Consider the following 17,195-nt stretch of genomic DNA (forward strand, 5'->3'; position numbering starts at 1 on the left):
CGTATTCATTTCATCATCTCTGTGTATTTAGGGCCTTTGTTTTCAGTCTTTGGTTGTTGGTTGTGTATGTGAATGTTATATGCACACTGTTTTGGCTGTCTGCTGCTTTGTTTTATTTAATTAATCATGTTTATGTTTGTATCCAGTCTTCATCCGTCCTCCTCATCCTGTGGCACGTATATGGATAAACAAATTTCTTTTCTACCTGATTACTGGCTGTTTAAGTATCACATGTAAAAGAAACATGGTTGGTAACTTTAAAAGTCAGTCCATATATGGTTGTTTTAAAACCTACCAACATATTTTGCATGCCTATCTTTGTTTAACTAAAACTTTTAATACTACTTAATTTTTTTTCTACATTTAATCCTTATTTGTTTAAATATTGGCTTGTAGCATATAGTTTATTAAACTGTACATCTGCACCTAAATTGTGCAGCATTATACCACAGCTTTGGACACTATAGCCTATACAAGTGTGGCCTTCTGAGAGCCTTCTAAAGACCACTAACCATTTACAAGTAAACAGTTGGCCTATCATTATCAAAAAACTAAAATATTATTTAGATGCGCTATAGAGGCCAATACAAGAATTACATTTTATCCTAATTAAAGGATAAAGGTGGACACTGGTGTAAAGAAAATCAATCTGTAACACTTTGTTTATCCTTGTTGCACATCAATACACTGGTATAAATACTAATACTTTTACTCCAAACAGGACATATTAAAAGGCATAATGAAGTACATGGGCAAGGCAAGTGATAAACACTATAAACACTATAAATAAAAACCTTATAGCTTTCCTGTAGCTCAAACATGATTCCCAGGGAAAGCAAGAACTAATGAGAATGTAAGTGTGTACCTTGAAATTCAATGTAGGTTGCTTTGGATAAAAGTGTCTGCCAAATGCGTAAATGTTAGAATCGAATACACACAGTACTCACACATAAATAATTAGTCACACCAGAAATTGGTCAATCCCCATTCCCCTTACAAGTGATCCAAGCAGCACTGTGACAATCGTTATGGGAATTATTGCACACTGCTCAATGATATCATAATAAAAAGAGAAACCCTTTTGTTTGTTTTTTGTTTATTATTAAAAATCAAACAAGCAAGCCCCATTTGAGAAGAAGTAATGCAAAAGTAACACAGCACATTACTTTCCATTAAGAGTAACTGAGTAATGCAATTAGTTACTTTTTAGGGAGTAAAACAATATTGTAATGCTTTACTTTTAAAAGTAACTTTCCTCAACACTGCTTCTAAGTTCTAAGACACCATAGAAAGCCTAGTTTGATTGAACAGTCCCTGAAGTCTCCTTTTTTGTTTGCACAGAAGAAACTACACAGTTGAGCAAACGATGACAAACTGTCATTTTTGAGTGAACTATCTTCAGCAGTATATTATATGTACACTATTTCAGTGATTGGTCTTAAAGTTGCACGGTCCCTTTAATGAAGACAGCACGTCGTACATTCCTGTAAAAAAAGCGGCGTTTTAAATGCCCGGTTGACGTCATTAAACTTTTTAAGCGGCTCGAGTGCGCGCTGAGGGGAAGACACACGCGCGCGCTATTCCAGCCACTCGCTGCAGATGCGACTGGACGGGTTCAGGTTTGCGGGGAATAACTACAGAATCAGCCTTCCTTGTAAGTTAATTTCACTTTCTTTAAATAGATTATTATTATTGCGGTGATTATATGGTTAATGGCTTTTATTATATGAATTTCTTAAAGATAGCAGAAGCATAAGTAGTTCGCTGGAGTAACGTTAGATCTGTTGCGTGCTGTTTACAAAACAGATGTTTTACGCGTCACATTTATTCTATAATTGTCATGCTATATTTCACTTGTGCTATAGAATAGATAACAATCAAAAGGAAACCTTAATTTTCTAATATGTTTGTGGTAAAACATGTTCATTTAGCCTATTGAATAGAATGGCAGGTGTATTGGTGCAACTCGTGCATTTGCGTGTATATTTAATCGCCGTTTTATAAAGTTAATGTTGTTCCGTTCACCGGGCTTAACTGTTCCGTGGTTTGTTACACTTTCCTGTTGTGCATTAGCCAAATCTATTGACCCAGAGCGCAGCCACCGACCCCAGCTGTGACACAGACAGAATAATGTTCATAATGAATTTGCTGACACTGTATCCCGCGTTTGCTGCCCTTGACAGAGGAAAACGAGAGACCAGCATAATGACATTCTGACAATCTCAGGCAAGCTAATGTTGTTGTGCTTTAATAACTGTGGCTGCCAGACTCTTTTCACAGACTGTAATTCTGATAATTTCAGTCAAATGTGAACGTGCTAAATAAATGCACCTTCGTGCTCCACATATGATTTAATTACAAATCAAATTGCACGATTAAATCAGGTGTACTGGCGTAAAATTAACAGTTTATATTAAATAAAAATTCTGTAATTTACAAACCCTAGTCCAAGGCAAGCTGCTTCTGTCCATACAACAAAAACATGGTGACTCTCAATAAAGCACAATAAAAGGTCCATTTAGCTTTGTGCAATAATAACAACAAGTCTTCTGGACCCATACCAAACTTGAATGCAGAACAGATGGAAAATGAAGTTCTTAATTACCAGAAATGTATCCCTCAATTAGTCAAGACACAATAAATGCCGTTTGACATTAACATGCTTGACATGTGATGCATATTTGTGATGGTTAATAACTGTCCCCAGGAGAATAGTGTCAAACATTTGTAATGTATGACAGCTTTCACATAGATCCAGAGAGACATGCTGCCACTAGCAACTCAAGCGGCCATTTCAAGCACATGATATGTTTATTTTATATCATGGATTATACATTATTTGAACTTATTTCGCATGCCATCAGAACTCCATCTGGGTAACATTCAGGGTATTTACATGCAAGAAAAGTTAAACCATATTGGGCTGGTGCAATGCCAGGGAAGCTTTTCGGTGAATAACAATCCATTTCTGCCTCTCCCCCTAGACAAATCTATATATGGAAGTAGATTACAAATACTTCTATGGTACTTTTTGGAGCTTCATAGCCATTGGTGACTGTGGTGCATCATTTGCATTTTGTAAAATGTCTTGTTTTTTGTTTAACTGAAAATAGAAAATCAAATGGGTTTTAAATGGCATAAGCCTTAGTAAATTATAGCAGAAATATGTTCTGGTGAGCTGCTCCTTTAATTTGCAAAGGTCTTTCATGAGGATGCATATATTTTTGCCATATTCTTAAAGAGCCATATGTCATTTACATAGTAAAGACATTTACATAAGTCTTAGAATGCATTTTAAATTCATTTGGAATGATTATCAGGACATGGGATTTTTCTTTTTAATTAACACTTGGCAAGTCAAGTCAAGTCAAGTCACTGCCTTATGACAAGCAAGTCAAGTCAAGTCGTAGCTTGGGTCACAAGTCACTGGCAAGTCATACAAACGTTTGACGATTTCACTGAATTTATATATTAAAATAAGTTAAAACTACAGAAGTTGTGGACTATGGTTTTATTTGCAACATTTTTTTTTTAATATATGCATTTCCACATATAGCTGAGTGGTTACTACAAGAAAAATTCAAATGTAACTGAAATTAGGCCAACATTAAATCATGAAAAATTAAATATGCCTCAAACATTGCAGAAGACCATTAAAAGGTATTAAACAATTCACAATTCAAGTATAATTCCTTTGCGACCAAAGGCATTCTTCAAACTGGCATCCCCTTAATACAAGTTATATATTTTTAATTATGAAGTTAAAACCGCCAATAGGTGGCACCAAATTACCTTATTAATGTACGAGTCATAGACGCATTCATTTAACTTATGTTCAAAACGGCAGATTCGTTCTGGAACTAAGCAACTAGGTCACTGAATCACAAATACGCATAACTCTTTCTGTGGCTTGTTTGGAACTATTGTCATTGGAGAAATTGAGCAAAAACAGAAAATATTTGGAGAAATCGAGCAAAAACAGAAAATATTTGGAATATTAGGCTATGTCTAAATGTCACATCACAATATTCAATCTTTGTTTACTTAACTGTTTTATAAAATCATTATCACATTGGCAATCGCGTCAATATTCTGGAAATATTTTTAAAATATCATATGTTATAATTATGAAAATAACTCATACAAGGGCATTTTTTTCCACCACATTTTGAATTTTGGGTGCAATATTAATTCTGCTGGCATTTTGATAACATCTAATAGATGTAACCCCGGATAACATCTAACCCTTCTTTAAGAGAAACATAAAACACGACAAAACATTAACAGTTTTCTATGTTGTTTTTTTGTCATTGAAAAGAACGACATATTTGGCTTTAAGGCATGATTTAAAAAGAAATGTGGCAAATGTTATACAAAACATATGACATCATTAATTATCATTTGAATATTGACAACATTAAGCTACTTTTGAAAACATAATTGTGTATAAAGAGGCATGCTGTTTTGACCAATATTCTCGATTTAAAGATAGTCAAATTAACTATAACAAACAGGTTAAACAAGCCATAGCTTACTTTTAGACATGGTGAATGAAGTTCGACTGTTCGAGATTGTGATGGTCGTCCGATATCCCTTGCCAGTTATTATGCGTACAGCAAATCTTCTTGTATGAATATAGTCAATTTCTAGTGTTTATATCCAAAAAGAAACGATGCTGGGAGATGTTTTTGTATTTAGCGCGCTCACGATGTATGTTTTTTCTGGGCTTGTGCAGTGTCACGCAATCGCGCAGAATCTGATGACTGGCGTCAATGGTTCCGTTGCTTTCATTTTGTTCATCAATTGATGTTGCGATGATAAATGTATATCAAGTCATTCTCGAGTCATACAGTTCAAGTCAAGTAAAGTCTCAAGTCATTGATCTCAAGTCAAAGTCGATTCATTTTCTTAATTTAATCAAGCAAGTCTCAAGTCCTTAAATTTGCGACTCGAGTCAAGTCATGTGACTCGAGTCCCCCATCTCTGGCTTCAATGTCTGTTTCCATACAGTATCTACAAAAATTGATGCTGTAATGTAATGACAGGTGACAGGTCACCAGGTATTTCTCATGTAAGCATACACTCACCTAAAGGATTATTAGGAACACCATACTAATACTGTGTTTGACCCCCTTTCGCCTTCAGAACTGCATTAATTCTACGTGGCATTGATGATGCACATCCAGGGCACGAAGCTCCCGTTCCACCACATCCCAAAGATTCTCTATTGGGTTGAGATCTGGTGACTGTGGGGGCCATTTTAGTACAGTGAACTCATTGTCTTGTTCAAGAAACCAATGATTCGAGCTTTGTGACATGGTGCATTATCCAGCTGGAAGTAGCCATCAGAGGATGGGTACATGGTGGCCATAAAGGGATGGACATGGTCAGAAACAATGCTCAGGTAGGCCGTGGCATTTAAACGATGCCCAATTGGCACTAAGGGGCCTAAAGTGTGCCAAGAAAACATCCCCCACAACATTACACCAGCACCACCAGCCTGCACAGTGGCAACAAGGCATGATGGATCCATGTTCTCATTCTTTTTACGCCAAATTCTGACTCTACCATCTGAATGTCTCAACAGAAATCGAGACTCATCAGACCAGGCAACATTTTTCCAGTCTTCAACTGTCCAATTATGGTGAGCTCTTGCAAATTGTAGCCTCTTTTTTCCTATTTGTAGTGTAGATGAGTAGTGGAGAGACCCCGGTGGGGTCTTCTTCTGTTGTAGCCCATCCACCTCAAGGTTGTGCGTGTTGTGGCTTCACAAATGCTTTTCTGCATACCTTGGTTGTAACGAGTGGTTATTTCAGTCGAAGTTGCTCTTCTATCAGCTTGAATCAGTCGGCCCATTCTCCTCTGACCTCTAGCATCAACAAGGCATTTTCGCCCACAGGACTGCCGCATACTGGATGTTTTTCCCTTTTACACCATTCTTTGTAAACCCTAGAAATGGTTGTGCGTAAAAATCACAGTTACTGAGCTGATTGTGAAAAACTCAGACCGGCCCGTCTGGCACCAACAACCATGCCACGCTCAAAATTGCTTAAATCACCTTTGTTTCCCATTCTGACATTCAGTTTGGAGTTCAGGAGACTGTCTTGACCAGGACCACACCCCTAAATGCATTGAAGCAACTGCCATGTGATTGGTTGATTAGATAATTGCATTAATGAGAAATTGAACAGGTGTTCCTAATAATCCTTTAGGTGAGTGTATGTGAAATCAATCTTTGGAGCCATGTCCAGCAGGACATATAATCTCATAATCATTGCTGTCAGTAATTGATTGCTATTGCTTGATTTAAAGATTTTACTTCTCCTGTACTTGAGTGGTTTGTTTCCAATGCCGTTGTTTGGTTCTGTTCTTTATTGGGTCTTATGGGATTGAGTTTTGGCATGGGATTTGGACTCAAGAATGGTTAGAGTTTGGTCTGATGGCCTTCATAGAATGCTGTCCGATGGTAACCTGATTGGCTTTGTCTTAGGAGAACTGATATGAACACTGGCCACTGATTACTTCCTGCTGTTACAGGCTAAAAGGAAGCAAAGCACACACTTTTTAGAGAGAATATTCTTTTATAATGAAGAGCTTCTTTAATTGTCAAAAAGTGTGAGAATGGTTTTATGAGTATGCAGTCAAAACAAATGAGGTTCAGGAAGAATTTGTAAGATTTCTCTTTTAAATATTAAAGGGTCACTCCATCCATTTGCATTAAGATTTCCATTGCTAGAAATCCAGTCATACTATTGAATGGTCGTGCAACACTCTTTCATTTTCCCCTGAGAGGAGAAAAATCCTCTATTTACCTTTTTCACTTCCTCCTACAATGACGTAAAAATCGTCATTTTAAGTCATTGTAGGACGAAGTGTAAAAAAAGGGGGGGGGGGGGGGATTTCTGTGAAGACTACAAGCACTAGTTCCCACCCTTTCAAACCCGCCCATAGGGGGTTGGACCTAATGCGCTAACAGACCTATCAGATCAGTGCCAGTGCGTTTGATTTCACCGGGAGAAACTTTTTGAAAATATGGACGAAGGTACTGAATACACAGGCGGATGCATTATGGAGGATCTGGATTTTGACGAAGTTATGGTAGAAACGGATGTTCGTGGCTACCTTTATGAGCCACAGTATAGCGACGAGCAGATGAGGGCTATGGAGGAACCGGAGGCGGCTGAAGCTGCTGCCACCACAGCCGATGCAGACGATCTGCCTGCCGCCTACGAGGAGCCCGCAATGGCTCGAGCTGGGGCAGATTGGTGGTGCCTGTGCTCTCACTCTGCGCCAATGGACAGAGAACAAGAGTCTGTCTGCTGCCGAGAATTCCAGCGGTGCTACGGAATCGGAGGATGACACGGACGTGTGTGTTGTTGCTCACCCGAGTTTCGCACCCCATATGGATAGCGGCGTCCTGGAGACCTACTTTAGAATGCCTAAGGTCAACTGGCAACGTCAGCCAAAGTCTACAGGGTCAAATGGTCGTCTTTCTGTAAAGTAAGTTTATTTTCATTTTGTTAACACGCTAACGTGGCAGGTTCATTGCACAAATATCTTGCAGTTAAGCTAGCTACTGTAGTGGGAGTGGTCTGCGGAGCTGAGCATTGCAATGCACTATGGGGATTGTTGTCTACAATCCACAAGCACTAAAAAGTCATTTTCTGCCTTTTATCGGCCAAGAAGGTCCCATATTAGAAATTTATGATACTATTCTACTACATATATGACCCACTTTCAATACATATTCATGTCTCCACCGGCGGAATGACCCTTTAAGTGTGTAATTTTTTCGATTTTACAACATTCTATGCAGAAACAATTATAACAATTGTTATGTCTATTTCCCTTAAAAACACTGTGGTGCTATCTAAACATTGCAGTGTTCGCTGCACCTTTTTGAATATATTTCTTCACCTCAGTAAAAAAGTGTGTCTGATTGAATGTGATAAATGTGAAATAAATGTGAGAAAAATAATGCCAAATCAACTTGACTTTCCTTTGTTCTCTTCACAAATTCACGAACCAATGACTCTTTAGAGCTAGTTCTTTTAATGAATCAGCCTCACATACCCATGAGCTATCTGTATGAATCAGTTTGATAAACCATTCACTAAATGAACTGAACTGAACTGAACCCTTCAGAGAAGTCACTGCATTAAAGGGATCATCGGATGCATAATTCACTTTTATATTGTGTTTGCATATAAATGTGTCTTTGCAGTGTGTGGACATAACCACCATACAATGAAAAAAATACATTCTCTCCTTTATTTTTTTAATTCTCAAAAAGCCTGAACACGGGACAGTCTGTCAGTGGTCGTGGTCGGAGCATGAGCAATATAACATCATCTTGCTCAGAAAATCCAAACGGCTTGATTATTGAGAGTGTTTAGGATTTTTGAGGATTAAAAAAAAGGAGTGAATGGATTTTTTTCATTTTATGGTGGTTATGTCCACACACGGCAAAGACAAAATAAAATAAAAAATTTGCATCCGATGACCCCTTTAAATAACCAATTTAACAGGGAATTTCATTGACAATATTGCTGTGACTTTCTGAATGTGGCGACCTGGCATTGCACATGCATTGTTTTGCTCAGAAACATGTAATGCACATGTGAATTTATAATTGGATTGCAAAGGTTAGGGTAATCTGAAATCAGATTCATTAGGATTGACATAAATTACATTAAGGTGCACATTTGTTTAGTATTATAAGTCAAATAAAAATAAATAAATTAAAAATGAATAGTAAAATAAATATTAAATGTATAGAAATTTAAATATTATCATAAATGTTACATTCTCACACAGACATATATTCTAACCCCAGGGTTCTCAAGTTTTATCAAAAGCTTGGAGTGAGATCACATGCGGTTAGGGGAGGAGCCACTGATCTATATAGAAAGACTGGATAGCTCATGACGTCATAAACAGTGAAGCCACCGCGCCGCCATATTGGTATTCCCTAGTGAACTCACGCGTTCTATTGAATCAATAGGAAATTGTATGATTTGACTTGAGAAAACATTGCCTAAGGAGACACCATTTTAAAATCTAAAGTCTCCCTGTACATTATTACCACTCAACCACCCTAAGTATTTTTAAATGGATATTTGTTTAAAGTCGAAAATTAGTCCTGCTTATTAAAAATTGCATTACATTAAGATGTAGCTAAATCTACTGTACAACAGTAGGCAAATATAATTATTTCAGGCAATTTCTTCAAGCTAAACCGAACTTTTATTTTGACGGGTTGCAGTGAAGACTTTTGAGTTTCTGTGTGTGTTATGATATGACGATAGTTTTTCTCAAATGAAGCGGTAAAATGCTCATGAAGTGACTCTCAGACAAGCGGCAAATTCCCTGTCTCTCTCTTGAAACCAACACGGAAGTGAATTAAACTGCAATTCATCGCCTGGCCGCTTGAGGCTGGCAGCAAAAGTGAGTCAAATCTGTATCTCCCCCATGTTAAAATGCCCAACTTCACCGCAGAAAAAAATATGTTTACAGCGTGGTGTTCTAAGTTGTTTTGGTCTATACAGCTAATTTTGCCCTTCATGGTAACTGTGAGGGGGGTGAATTTTTTTTAGAACTCATCCGTTTAAATTATATTAAGCCTTAAAATGCTGCATAATCAAGGGCGTGGCCACTTGAGTGACAGGTGGATTGCCGCTGCTGTTACTAGCCATTTGTCTGCTCTCTGTTAGCCATCATGTCACCTCAGCTGATTCCAGCTGCTGAACTTGTCATCTCTGCCGTGTTTGTACTTTTTTTGGGATTATTTTATACAGTTTATTACACGCCGCCCTTATACCTTCGCCCACGCCGTTGGATTCCGTCGTTGTCGAGTATCGAGAGAACAACCAGCGCTGTTCTTCAGTTGTTTTCCTCTGTGAACATGCACTCATGGATGTCTGACAATATCGTTGCTTTTTGGAGTTCAGATTTTAAAACGTCTAATATCTAGAGGCCACACTCGTTCTGCGGTGCCGTTGATTTTACGGAGCAGATAGACTATAGTATGCTTATTTAACTTTTTAGTGTTCAATAAAAAGTACCGTCAGATGAAATCCTGCAGGTGTCAGTGCTTTTTCTTCGTTCCTTTAAATGAGCTCGGATTTCTAGTGCATTACTTGAACTTCTTAGGTAATATCTATCAGAATTGAAAATGGACTGAAATAAGCTCTCTACGAACTTGACGTGCGATGCCGCGCTGACCGACATGTATGCGCATGAATCACTGTCACACTAACACACACGCTCAGAGCAAATATTGTAAGTTACTGCATGAAAATAATAATGCATCACAATACACATAGTCTCACGGTTAGTTATGTCTTTTAACTATTATAGTATTTCAAAGGCCAAAAACATGAACTTTAACTATTGGCTTTAGGTCTACTTCAAGTCAGCTGTCACTTTAGCGCGAGACCAGTAGCGCATTAGCTTAGCCTGAGCAAACTCGATCACGTCGAGCTAGGCGGGCGTAGTTTCAGCATCCAGGCACCTCAACTCCACCCACGTCCCGCCTTTTTGCCCATTTTCGTTTATCCGGGAGTGACGCGCTTTGACGCGCTTCCCAGATGGCGACGAGCGACTCCGCCCACTTTAGGCTTCAAAAACGCTCCTCAGAAACCTACGGGTGACGTAATGGACACTACGTCCATATTTTTTTACAGTCTTTGCTCTCAGATCGGCTCTGGAGAGGAAGTTCATCATGTCCTCATATCGGCAGCAGAGACTGAAACCTGCGCAAGCGTCACGCGTGCTTGTGTGTGTGTGTGTCCGTGTGTGTGTGTGTGTGTGTGTGTGTGTGTGTGTGTGTGTGTGTGTGTGTGTGTGTGTGTGTGTGTGTGTGGTAAATTAAACCGCACGTCTGCGCCATTCATTCCCACAGAGACAGGCAGAACATTCAGGGTTAATAGCCAAGTTTTTTGCGGTTTATACTATTATACTACTATTATACTATTCACAGACAATAGTATAATACATTGTGGTATAGGCTACATTGGCTGAAATGCTCCTAGTAAAAAAGTTAGTCTGGAACCTCGATCGCGCTTAGATAAACACTGAAGCATTTGAAAGCAGCTATTAGTGGGTCCCAAGAATATAAGTTACCCGGTACTGCAGAAATGCTGGTATCGTCCCATTTTCAAAATTTCAATACCGACTTGGTAACTTACCAAAGTAACATTACCTGTTCTTTTGACAACACTAGTAGAAGAATTAAGTTACTCTTGCCTCGGAGAAAACAACACTGGAATAGCAACAATTGACCCTTCGCTAAGCCCCGCCCTCCTTAGTTACTGTTGCTACGCCTGTCGAGCTTTCGCGTCTAGCACATCTATTACAGTGTGTATGCACCGTTGTCAGACATTCCCAATGAGATAATTTGTAATTTTTGGCGAAAATGTGAAATATCTGAGAGAGCAAGACAAAAGGGACTGCAGTATGCATTTGAGGGATATATCCACGACATAATATGCAACCGATTAGAGAATAATTTAATAAAAATTGAAGCTAAAGCCTATAGTCGCAGCAGCCATACCTCATACGCTGACCATTCACATGGGAAACACACGAATCGAGGAACAGCTATATTCGTGCACAGAAGGGTAAGTGAAATGTGAAACTAATCTAATAATTATAAATCAAACAGTTTATCCATAAATCTTGTGGAATAACACTAACACCGGGAGAGCCGCGATCGGATTGGGTTAAAGTTACTCAGGGGTAGTTAGGCCGTCGATTAACAAAATGCTGAAATATTTTAAAGTATGTCAGTGAGCCTCCGTCTTGTCTTTAATCGTCTTATTTTACGTTAAAATATATGCATTATGAACAAAGAACCGTCATTATTTCCAACTTCCAAGCAAAAGGTGTTTTTGTTAATCCTGTCGACACTTAGATGTGAATGGGTTCTCCCACACTGCTTGATCCACGCACATAGTATCTCACCTTGGCTTTTTGATTGTCGGGAAGGAAAAAATTTACACTCCCCCGTCCAAACTTTTAGGATACCGGGTATCAGATTAGCACAATCCATACGCACAACGTTTCGGCATGTTTCACTCGCTCGAAAGCTTGCCAGACCTCCCGCGCCTAGTTACGGTTGCTAAGACACGATTGGCCAGTGGCGGTTTTCGGGCGTGGCTTAGCGAAGGGTCAATTGTACATATAAATTACTACTTATACATGAATATCAGTCACATGACCTCTTACGTCATCCGCTCTTTTTCCAGTTGACTGCCGCCATCTTGAGTACCTGCCAAGTACTATCTACAATACTGACGGCATTAGTTTGTTTCACTTTATACATAACCAACTTTGTTTATGTAAACCCTGTGTGTATTTGACAGTATTCGCGCAATAAGACTAGAAAGATAACTTCGTTCAGTAACCTGTCGCTGTTGTTAGACAGGCTTAGTGCGCATGCGCTTCGGGTGTACTCGCTCAGAAAAGCGCTCGTTAGAACCGCGCATCAACACGTGAATGACTTGTTAGCACATGCAAATAATGAACTTATGTGAACTGCATTGTCCCGTTCCTTTGCGTTAAGATTTGATGTGAATATACGTCGCGTTGTAGCCTATGCTGAGACGGAGGCGCCAGAACTGCAACTGATAGAATGCACGATACTACGACATTTCTTCAAAAGCAGAAGGTGGATATATTTTAATATATTTTACGTGATATCGCACACCCCTAAGCTAGCGTAAGCTCATTATCATTTACATCCACTCACCACAGACAACATGAACACTGCACAGAGAGTTTGCACACACAAACCACTGTTATAACATAAAAGCAAGCAGCTGCGTGCATGGTTGGGCATGATATGTTTGAAGGATTTTGACTGAATGCGCGCAAAGTGCGCTCCCTTAATAATTCCTAAAAAGCTGTCATCATTTAATCGCGATCTCACATCTCTGTTAATATCAATTAAGCTGACTGCACAAGGAATCTTTCATAATATATACACTTTGTTTGTTACAATTAGAGGATTTGTCAGCATACAGAGCTCTGAACAAAAAGTCCGTTTTGAGCATAGAGGTTTTGAGCAGTGAGGGGAGTCTATCTTAAATACTTCTGATTGGCCTTTGCGTTGAAGAAATCAACACGTATGTCTGTGATTGGCTACATCGTTCAAGGCTGCAAACGTGTTTTAAAAGGAAACTCTGCCCTGTAAATCGTTTCTATTTTGTTTTAGTTCTTGTTGCTTTTCTGCAAAAATGTATTAGTTTTTATATGTTTTATTCATAGATATTTCTAATTTGCAGGAGTCCCGCGAATCGTTTTATGCTCCCTGCAACGCGCACACACACAGAGAGTGCATTGCCGCTCGCACTCGGCCATCAAATCTAGTCCCGCGCTGCAATCTTTTGCATTGGGAGTGCTCATCTCTAGATCAAGGGCCCGGCCCGAGGATAGTCACGGGAAATATCGGCTCGCAAGTTCGGGCTCGGCCAGAGAATAAGCTCTAGTTCCTTTGCGACTGACGTATCGATCTTGCCGAATCAGGTACTCAAGATGGCGGAAGACAAGTTTTAGCATTGAGTGACGTCAGTGAGGAGACGTTGGTGACATCATCTGATATTCATGTATAGGGCTTGAATTACAACCTGTGGGCAGTTTTTCTATATCCTTTTGTGAACGTCGTTTTACACTTGTATGCTGGACAGCGGGTCATCTCAAAAGTACCGTCGAAGCAACCAAAATCTGTATAACGGCCGTTGGAGCCCTCTGCTGGTAGGGAATCGTAAGATGGCCACTCGAACACTTCCGGTGGCTTCACTGCCTGATGGCAGTTTAGAACGTCATGCTATCCAGTCATTCTATATAGATCAGTGGGAGGAGCCCTAATGGAGCCCCGCCCCTGCCCATCCCCGCCCCCCAATTTACCCATTGTTCATAATTAACCAGCACAAATTGAAATTATAACAATTGGTAAATCTGATAAATGACAGAGCAATTCATCACATCAAAAATACTCTTTAATGTTATATTTCAAAATTACAAAAATATAACAAATTGCTCCAAACTGTTTGGAAAAACTATTCTTTTTGCATTTTGAATGCGTCTAGTCGAAATGGTATAATGTTTTATTGTGTGGTGGGACATTGTGAACAAATGGACATATTAGAGTATTAAGGTGTGTATATATTTAAAATAAAATGAAGAAATACATCTTCATTCCTTCCCATACCCACTAACATTTCCCTTAGATTCAGATAACGTAAGCTAGCCAAACTGAGCCAAAGCTTCTGGCCTGGTTGCAAAGTAGTTGTAGAGTTTTTGACTGCATCAATAATAATGTATACGATGGGCTATATATTAAATGTTCTAGCCTAAAAATGTTAGACGAGCTTTCTTCCAACTTACCTTCTCCATCACGGCGTGTGTTCGCGCAATGTTGTTGGTTACCTAGTAACGAACGTACGATGGCCGAGAATGTTCCGTCAACTTCCGTGTGTTCGCGCATCTATGTTGCCTAGTAACGAACGCAATCTGGCCGCAATACGTGCTGGTGGCAAGAAACTTCACTTTGTGTGCCTGCGCCTCGTATACAACGTTATATATAAAGCTGGCAGGACAACTTGGTTGGCATTGCCTTTTCAGCGTGAAAAATACACGGTGTGGCGTGTGAGCGTGTGAACTAGTTAAATTGCGTGTGTCTCACGGCCAATGCGTGAGACTTGAGAACCCTGTAACCCTGCACAGGCTCACACACTCATTATAAAGAACACCTCAAATGAGACATAATTTGAATGACAAATAATTTGCAATGTTTTCGTCTAGCGAGATCTGAGCCTCTGAATTTACCCTAGATTAGCTTTGTTTTTCCTTAGTGCACAGGGAGGTATTATTTATTGAGTTTGCCAGCAAGTTTTACCCTGAGCATGAGCAAATTAGCAACGTGTCCTTAGTTGCCCAATAGAAACATTCCCATCCTTAACAGATGTTTCTGGCATTTTGATCTTCAGAAACATAGAAATTACCATATACATTTTAAGATCTGCTCTTGTTTTCCAGACACTGATTAGTAACTCTGTCCCTTAGCTGTAATTGTCAATATCACTTTAGCATTCACAAACAGCATTCGGCATGCACAAAATAGACAAGAACATGTGCAATACAAAGACTGAATGCTGAGCGGGTCCATAGCACTCTCATTCAAAATATCCAGACAGAGATAATCACTCAACGGCATCTGATGCTTCATTTCCTGTCAGTGAATCAGCATCTGACTTCGTGTCTACGTGCTGTCTCTTCCAAATTAGATTAGAATTTTTTGAGATTTAAATTGTAATTGACTGGAGCAGGTGCTGCATGAGTCTAATGAGTTGTCCACTTGATTCCACTGAAGCGTAGAAACCAATAGGCTTCCGTTTAAACTGAAAATGTGAATTTTAAGTAAAGCAACAAGTGTAAAGCTTTTGTATGAGGAACAGGCTCATTCCTGATTTAGTGTCATGATTCTGCCATCATGTCTTTTGATTTCCCTGGTCTTGTGGCAGAATCATGACAGACCCATGTTTTGTGTACAAGCACATGGCCTTTTCTCGTTACGTTACCCCGCCCCTTTGTTATCCTCGTCTTGTCATTATTGTCTAGTCAGTTTCACCTGTCCTCGTCATTAGTGTTCCCTATTTAATCCCCTTGTGTTTGCTGTCCTGTGTCGGTTCATTGTGTCAAACAATGTGTGCATCATTCTCCGTGCTTATCTTACCTGTGAGTACTTTGTGGAAGGTCGTGTCGTTGTGAACATTTTATTAGTAGTATTGTTTGTTTTCGTATAGTCTAGTCTTGTCAGTCTAAGTTTCCCTGCCCTGTCCGTATTTTGCCCCCTCGTGGGTTTTGTTTTCTTGTTTTGTTACCAATAAACCTTGTGTTCATCGCACTCTGTCTGCATTTGGGTTCATCTCCTGAATCCACATAACATTTAGCTCACAAATCCTATGATTCTTTACAAACCTGTCGAGCGTGGTGCCCTATCGATCTAAAAATAAACGAGTAAACAAGTTATGGCCAATTCTTCATTTTATTTGCCTGCTTAATTTCATTTTGTTATTAGGAATATTGGTATTGATGCATTTGGTTATGTGTGACTTATAACACCGTCATAATAAGAAACCATAAGCATGTGCTTTTACAGATGTGTGTGATTATGGCAAAATGCTGTATAATTATATGAGGTGGGGTGGCAGGCAAATGACCTGTAGAAAAAACTCTGTAACATTTTACAATAAGGTATAACAATAAGGGAGGAAGGGAGGGAGGGAGGGAGGGAGGGAGGGGGGTGGGCACTCTGTAACCCGAACCTGGCCAAAATCCAAGCACGGAGCTCTTCTCCTCGGACAGCACGCCAAATGTGCATATGTTGTACTATATCTGATTTGTAAGTGCGAATTTGTGAAAGGAGAAATATTGAAGAATGTATACCAGTTACTCTTCTAAACATGTATTTGAATGAAGAACTGTGGCTGTCAAGCTCTCAAATGACAAAAAGCACTACAAACTTGTCATGAATGTAGTCCACACAACTTGTGCGTTGCATTCCTAGCCTTCTCAAGCCATTCAATAGCTTTGTCTGAGGAACGATTGCATGTCACATGTCTGACCACTATGTGGCAAGTTTGAATACACAGAAGTGTGAAAGATAAATTTGAGCTACAGAAGAGGGGAAGATTAAATTCAGGGTTTGCAATGCACTTTTTCACTCAACAAGCCAATTTCTCTACTAAATTTATCTGCCAATATTTTTTTCTTTCCCCATTATGTTTTACGACAGATACCATACAAATGAAAGAGCAGTCCCATAAGCTGAATCCTACCAGTTGGAAAATTCTTTGCAAATATAGCCAAAAACTCCAAAATTAATGTTTAATGATAAACATATTCAAGATTAGCGGACATGATGTCAATTCATTCACTCAGATGTTTCTTCACAAAAGTTTTCTCAGACCCAAGGTGTCTGATAAAGATAATGAAAATCATGCATGATGATAATCTTATGCCCTTCGCATCATTACTGTATACTGATGGCAAATGGTTTCTTTGCTCCTTAATGTTTTTGTGTGTGCACATAGCAATCTCTTATCTTTATGTGCAAGTGATGCATGTGCTTCAGTGAAGACAGAGCATTAATATTGAATGGTGAATCAACTGACTGGACTGCATTACACGGT

The 17,195-nt window shown here is 39.2% G+C and overlaps 1 protein-coding gene across 2 annotated transcripts in view; it reads left to right on the forward strand.

Moving 5' to 3' along the window:
• The first annotated feature begins 1,535 nt into the window (after window positions 1–1,535).
• gulp1b (GULP PTB domain containing engulfment adaptor 1b) overlaps window positions 1,536–17,195 on the forward strand; it is a 116,318-nt gene continuing 100,658 nt past the window's right edge. Inside the window, exon 1 of one of the 2 annotated variants that reach the window (XM_077199409.1) lies at window positions 1,536–1,654. In XM_077199409.1, the coding sequence (XP_077055524.1) occupies window positions 1,600–1,654 (55 nt within the window). In that variant the 5' untranslated portion in view covers window positions 1,536–1,599. The remainder of the gene's footprint in view (window positions 1,655–17,195) is intronic. The other variant, XM_077199408.1, reaches the window with a different exon arrangement.

The sequence above is a fragment of the Siphateles boraxobius genome, unplaced genomic scaffold (assembly GCF_051911475.1).
Source record: "Siphateles boraxobius isolate OS27281-9 unplaced genomic scaffold, OSU_SipBor_1 41, whole genome shotgun sequence".
In the NCBI taxonomy this organism is placed as follows: Eukaryota; Metazoa; Chordata; class Actinopteri; order Cypriniformes; family Leuciscidae; genus Siphateles; species Siphateles boraxobius.